Source organism: Populus euphratica, unplaced genomic scaffold (genome assembly GCF_000495115.2).
Source record: "Populus euphratica unplaced genomic scaffold, PopEup_1.0 scaffold527.1, whole genome shotgun sequence".
Lineage (NCBI taxonomy): Eukaryota > Viridiplantae > Streptophyta > Magnoliopsida > Malpighiales > Salicaceae > Populus > Populus euphratica.
This window is the reverse complement of record NW_011500401.1, coordinates 35,014-42,360: the sequence shown is the minus strand read 5'-3', so window position 1 is coordinate 42,360 and position 7,347 is coordinate 35,014. Positions and strand designations below refer to the sequence as shown.

General features: G+C 32.7%; 1 protein-coding gene across 1 annotated transcript; it reads left to right on the top strand.

Moving 5' to 3' along the window:
- Positions 1-4,181: 4,181 nt before the first annotated feature.
- On the top strand, positions 4,182-5,378 carry LOC105114424 (methylesterase 8-like). Its single transcript, XM_011010965.1, has 3 exons — positions 4,182-4,654; positions 4,798-4,881; positions 4,990-5,378. Exons 1-3 carry the CDS (start codon positions 4,271-4,273, stop codon positions 5,266-5,268), a joined length of 747 nt encoding a protein of 248 aa, XP_011009267.1. The 5' UTR covers positions 4,182-4,270; the 3' UTR covers positions 5,269-5,378.
- The last annotated feature ends 1,969 nt before the right edge of the window (positions 5,379-7,347 follow it).

Genomic DNA, 7,347 nt, shown 5'->3' with positions numbered 1-7,347 from the left:
AAATGATAAATATAATAATAACAAAATTATCAAAGGATTGTGAATCACAAACAGACTAACTACTTAATAAGTCCCTCAGAAGTTTCTAAAGAGTTGGAAAAAAATTACAAGACTTTGAAACTGAAAATTACAAATGAGATTACCAACAAACTAGGTCCCTTGAAAAGTTTCAGAGAGTTCAAAAAAATTATAGGACTTGCCACTTATAATATACGAATCTACAACTGGTTAATTTCATTGGCAATATGAATTTGATCACCGATGGAATTACCAACAACTTATTCTGTCTCTATTATGCCATGCTCACTATTGAATTATCGACAGAATGATGCTAGTGAATTGTTTTTTATTTGGTGCACTTATGTCATTTATAAATTTATCAATGATTATATTATAGAAGGAATGATCAATAAAATAAACCAATGATATGTTTTACGATGACTAATTATCATTCATGATTTCATCTGTATTTTTTTTGACATTTTAGTGTTTAAATACAGGTAAAATATTCCAGTGGTATTAAACAATGTTATAGATGCGAGAAAGAACCAAATGGGAATAAATTTTCTTTGCTAAATTTAATGCACTAAATTGGTGCCTTATGTTTTATTTCGAAAACAATTTGGTGCTAACCCAATAAATGAGCAGCCTCCAATGTGTTAGGTTTCCCAAATATCATACACGTAGTGGAAACAATGAAACACAATTATTCAAGAATCCTTATGATCTCGTTAGACAGAAGTAGAGGTTTTTAGGGATTTATTACCGGAAGATTTAATCTTCTTCAGCTTTGAATAATTCTTTAAAGGTTGGGTTATCATAAACCATAAACTGTCTAATTGTCTGACCTCCTATGATAATTTACATGAACTACCTATAAAAAATCTTCTAAATTCCTATTTAGAAGAGATAAATTGTTATGTCTATAGTGCTAGCTCTAATATTTACATAGTTTTTCTATCTAACAAACAATCATACATAATAAGAGGCATAGTTTACTATATATAGGGAAATTTGAAAAACCTTAGAAATTGGTAAAATCTTAACTTGTTCTTTGAATAATATCTATATATTAGTATAAGATAATTTTCAAAATTAACTTAATCAAGTCCTTACTTAATTAAATCATTCTATTTTAATTTTTAACTAATAGTTCTTAATGTGTGTGACTCATTAGGTTTCTAGTATGTTGGCTTAAATATAAATTTTAATTTTAATTAAATAGAATTAAAGAAATAATTTATTAACAAGTCAATAATTAATTAATTTATATTTGAAGATCAGGTGCATGATTTAACAACATGTCATGATCCTCCAAATATTATAAAAGTCATTAATAGTTTGACTTAATATTTTAGTGATCGATTTCTTAGTGTAATTAATATCCTTTCATTAATAATATTTAGATTTAACATTAAAGCATGAAGTATGTATATCATCTTAAATATTTTTGTTCTCTATTTAATAGTTGATTAGTATTTAAAAGTACATGGTTATTATGACTTTATATCATCATATTGCACTTAAAGTATCATTAACTTTCCTAACTAAAGCATGTTTTATAATAATAAGTCTAATAATATAAGATAACTTTAATTTATGGTAAATGCTCATTTTAAATGCAGACATATCTCACAATTTAAAGAATTGATTGATATGAATAACTATTAAAAGTAAAAGGATAAAGAAAGGGCTAAGCTTAGAAAAGATATGCTGGTTCAATTCAAACTGGAACAACATTCAGTCATTTGGTCATATCTGAAGCTATAGATCCTAAATTTCAATTTGATTTATATGGATAGAAAGCTAAGACATAGGCCTAAAACATTCATAAGAGTTTAAGACTCAATTATGCAATTTTGGAGTCCAAATTGTAGTATGAAAAGAGAAGTTCAAATTTATCTTGCTGTCCAGACACTGTTCAGTGTTTAGTCCATATCTCAAATTCTACAAGTCCATATGAGGTCATTCTTCTATTGTTGGAAAGCTGATACAAATTCCAACAACTTTCATGAAGACCACTTTGCCAAATTTGAATTGTGGAAATGTCATTTCGTCTAGAAAGAAAATTCATACATAAACCACCAAATCCACTAAGTCATTAGTTGGCCACTAATTCAATAGTTAATTACCAAATGAATGGTTCTTTTTGGCCTATAAAATGAGGTATTTTTCATATATTTAGGCATCTTGGTTTTCAGATCAATATCATTTTCTTGCTTTCTCTCTTTGTAATGTTCAAGTTTTCTTTCATGTTATATTACTCTCTTGTTTATGATTTTCATTTCATTTACTACTCTTAGTTAACTTATATCATAATTATATTCTTATCTCATTTATTTATGTTCTTCTTCTTCATTATGTCTAGCTAAGTTAATTATGTCAAGGTAAAAAAGTTTCACTAATGGTGTTAGAATTTGTATAATATAAACTCAATATGAACTTCAATGTTTATATCTAAGAAAGTTTGTTATTAATATATCTTATCTTTTTATCTTACTAATTCTTAATACCTTACTTGTTAAATGATTAATCTAGATTCGTGTTGTATAACACTTGGTATAATAAATGCTTGATCCTTCATAATCTGCGGCTGACATTGTTATTATGAGAGGAACTTGATTTGTTGTTAGCATAAGTTAGCATCATGAATTTCTAACAATATTTAAAAGTTTGGTGTTACTAAAATATGATAATTAATATGATTATGTTAAAAATTTATAAGGAACCATTAAGGATAAATCATTCGACTAAAACCTTCTTTGTGTATGGTTTTCAGTTAAGTAATAAAAAGAGTTTATACTATACATGTTTCCAAAATCATTAGTAGATCCTCTAACCTTGACAATTATTTTTATTATTGTTTAATCCTCACATTAATCTCACATCTCAAAGATCTTTTTAACTCTTTGTGTGTGTGTGTGTGTGTATATATATATATAATTGACCTTTATATGATTAGACCCTGGTCTTGCCGGCTTATTTATTACTTTGACACTCTTACACTTGGGATAAGACATCAATTATTTGATCATGTCAATAGTCATTGATCATTTGAAACTCTTTTCAAATCTTATTCCACATTGACCAAGGATTTCTCAGTCAATACCACATAAGAACAAATAGAATATTTTTTCTAATTCACCTAAGATGATAAATTCTCTCTTCATTACTCAAGTACCTTATATAATTTATGTTACACCCAATATTTTTCCTTTCATTACCTTAATTAAGATAGCATATAATAGGATCAAAGCATAATATTCTTTATATAAAATAACTTAGTAATCTCAAGTCTAAGGATCACTTAAAAACCGTCACATGAGCCTTTTTGCAAACATAGTTAATCTCACCACATGAAATTCTTATACAGGTTAGTTCAATGTACATGTTTTATGATAAACATCTGTATATTAGTTCTAGGTATTCCTTATACCTCAGCTTATTAGAACAACTTCTTTATTTCATAAAAAAAATAACATAATATATATAAATCTTTATAACTCTAATAAATATATAGTATATAAGAGAGTATTGATTAGGAACATTTAAAAAATAATACGTTAATACAATATAAATCATATAATTATAATAATTTTATAATTTTCTTTACAATAAATATAAATATATAGCTGCCTGTTTAAGCTACAAGTTCAAAAAAAATGGTAGTTAGGTGAACCTTTTCTTCTTTTGGATGGAGGATCCCTGTCTTTGTATTTATCAACAGAAGCACATAAAACAACCCAAAAGTGGTATTCATATATCTTAATCATAGCAAAAACCAAGTGCCAAAAACGAAAGTTAAGCAATGGTCTAGCTACCAGATATGTCGGGCAAGTGTCTGTAACCATGTGAGAAGAATTATTGAACGTTGTCAAAGAAGAAAAGTCTAGGCGGCCATCTTTTCGGAAGTTATTCTACGATGAAAATAAGACTAGCTTCCCTTTTAATATATTTTTGGCATTCTTCAATTTCAATACAAAGAGAAATAACCCCCAGATATAAGGCATTTTCCTTCAGTTGGTATATCAAGAATGCATGCATGAATGACAAGTCAAAGACGCCTAGGATTTCTTGGTCAAAATGATCCCGCTTGGAATTTTCAAATGTCATCTTTTCTATACATGGTACTCTCTCTTTATAAACCTCCATGCATTAACATCGTTAGGCACTTTCAAGCCATTGCAATATTATTACGTTGGTAATTAGCCAAAGAAAAAATCTATTACATTACATTATTACGTTCTATCAATTAGCCGAACCAAAAAGAATGGGAGACATCAACAACCAAGCAGAAGCAAGTACCCGTCTCGTTTTAATACACGGTTCTTCCGCAGGAGCTTGGGTATGGTACAAGGTGAAGCCAATGCTAGAGGCTGCTGGCCACATCATCACAGCTCTTGACATGAGTGCGTCAGGGGTGAACACAAAAACACTCGAAGAAGTTCGAACTTTTGACCAGTATAACGAGCCCTTGATTGAGTTCATGGCCAGCTTACCTGAAAATGAAAAGGTTGTGTTGGTGGGCCATAGTTTGGGTGGCTTGAACCTGGCCTTCGCCATGGAGAAGTTCCCAGAGAAGATTTCTCTTGCTATTTTTGTTACTGCAATCTTGCCTGATACTCAGCACCAGCCATCGTATATGTTAGAGAAGGTACTTGGTTAATTACTTGCTCGCTACGGTGCATTTAAAGAATTTTACAATAACAATCATTTCATTTTAATGTCTTGCATGAACATTACTGTGTTTTAATCTCTGACATCGACGAAACCGGGTTTTTTTGGCCAATTTGTTAGTTTAGTGAAAGCATTTCCGGTACAGACGAAGAGCAAGACACTGCAGTGGTTTCATCCACGCCGTTTCAGCTCACCCCAATTGAGGTACAGTACACAAATTTTAAAACTTGAACCGCTCAGCTATTACATACATACAGTAGTAATTAACTATATAGTACTTGTTCTTAAGATACTTTTCTTCAAATATCGCAGGATCTTACTCTCCAAGCGCTTTTAAACAGACCAGGATCAATGTTCGTTGAAAGTCTGTCCAAAGCAAACAAGTTCACTGAAGACAGATATGGATCCGTTCCCCGAGTTTATATTGTCTGTACTGAGGATATATTGCTTTCTCCGTCTTTGCAACGCTACATGATTGAACAAAATGAGGTTAAGGAAGTTATGGAGATTCCTGGAGATCATATGGCAGTCTTTTCCAGGCCTAAGGAACTCAGCCAGTGCATACTGGAATTGGCACATAAGCACACTTAGATTGACAATTCTGTCGCGCGCCCTCACGAATCTATAATTGCCAGTGCACTGCATCAATAATTAATCTATTGGATTTGTTAATTAGCGTATTCTTTTCCAATTACGAATTTTGAATAAGATATAAAGTTCCTCGTAGATATTATTAATGTTGGGGATTATGACCGGTAATATATTAATAATTACTCATTGAAAGCTAAGCATACTGACATAATATTTATAGTGATTCGACAAACCATCTACATCTACAGGAGAAGCTAATATTATTAGAAATAGATAGAGAAAGGGTTATAACACACATGGAGGAGGAGGATCACTTCATTCAAACTCTATTCCAATTATTTTTACACACTGCTTCACAAGCACAAGAGGTGCACAAGAGGTGCTGCCCTTAGCAGCCACTCCACTTTCTCTCTTTTTCTCTTCTCTTAACTCTTACTCTCTCTCATTTTACTCTTGAATAATGCTTTTATTTATAGGTATCAATGGTAAGACAAGTGGCCATAAATTATGGCACAAATGATGGCAGCATATGGGTTGCATTATTTTTATCAATGGTTGGTGCAACTACCATTGTAGCCTTTTGATAATGGCAACCTTACTTCTTAGTGTAGGCTACAAAAGTTATTTCTTCATAATTGCTGCATATTAATGGCAACAATTCTAACAATCACCATGTTTGTCATTAATGTGGGCAATTTATATTAATGGCAACAATTCTAACAATCACCGTGTTTGTCATTAATGTGGGCAATTGTCCTCTTGCTTCTTCAGTATAAGCTTGCATTCTGCAGCTCTTCTGAGCTTACCATTCTGAGAGCGTCTATGACCAAGTTTACAGGTACTTGTAAACCTTTCAATCACCGGAGTCACCAAAGCACACCCTTACTCACACAAAAGGATCATTTTAACCAAATAGTCTCTCACATCACATCTAAAGAGTGTTAACGTTTGTCTCTGGGACATAACATTCCCCCTCGAGCGTATTAACCATACTCGATCCAAAATGATTAATCAAGCCTCACATCAAGGCTTACAACACCCCTTCAAACATAAATTTTTATTTCCAAGTGCGACAATCATTATTTGAGTATTCTAATATGATCATGAGCTTACCACTCTTATAAGAGTCTACTTATCTTGGAATTGTGTCTGCCCTTTATTCCACCTTAAGAACCACGTCTTACTTCTTCGTGATTCTTCCGCTCTTAATCTCAAAAGTCTAGGTAGCTTTCCACCTTTAACCATGAGGGCTACCCATTAAAGGTTGATTTATATCTGTTTTCATACTCTGAGTATTATAATACCATTACCGAGCTCACCACCTTGACAAGAGTTAACTTGTTCCCTGAACCTGCGTATGCCCTCTACTCATTTCTAGCAGTCGCGTCTTAATGCTCCACAAGTCACCCACTTATTGTCCAAGGCAAATGTCTTATAGCTCATTAACCTTTAGCATGGGGGTGATATCCATGAAAGTCAATCCAGCATTTGTCTCCATACTCATCATAGCCATTACATTAGTTATCTATACACATATCTACTCATATCCAGCCATCACATTAACTCTAGGGTATTCTGTAATTGAGGATCCTATCACGGCCCTCACACCTTCTCTTGAGGTGTCTCCGCTTGTCGTCATGCGACAGTTTGATCTTGAGCTCATCTAATAGCCCTCACACCTTCTCTCTAAGGTGTCTTCGCCCGTTGTCATGAGACGGTCTGATCTTGGGCTCATATCATGGCCCTTACACCTTTTCTCTAAGGTGTCTCCACCTTTTATAGGTTGTCGCATCCTCCTTCAACATCTGACGAGACTACTAGTGTTTAGATTCATCAAGATTGGTCTTCATCAATTTCCACTCTCCACCTCAAATCGTCCACATGATCGGGTGTCCAGGGTGTCCTAATTTTTCCTTCCTTCAAGGCAACTAAAAAATCTCCCCACTTAGCAGTTTAGCACATGTAATTGGGCAAATATGTGTGATGTTTCTCTTCTTAATCTCTATCGACCACCATGATGACCTTTAGATGCCTCATAATCGGGCAATCTCTCTTTAATAATTCACCACCACCACTTTT

What these genes read in the sequence shown, in the direction of transcription:
- LOC105114424 (XM_011010965.1), top strand. Translation starts at nt 4,271, where the DNA reads ATGGGAGACATCAACAACCAAGCAGAAGCAAGTACCCGTCTCGTTTTA. An exon ending in CATCGTATATGTTAGAGAAG is followed by an intron (nt 4,655 to 4,797) that starts GTACTTGGTTAA and finishes CCAATTTGTTAG; the next exon opens with TTTAGTGAAAGCATTTCCGG. An exon ending in TTCAGCTCACCCCAATTGAG is followed by an intron (nt 4,882 to 4,989) that starts GTACAGTACACA and finishes CAAATATCGCAG; the next exon opens with GATCTTACTCTCCAAGCGCT.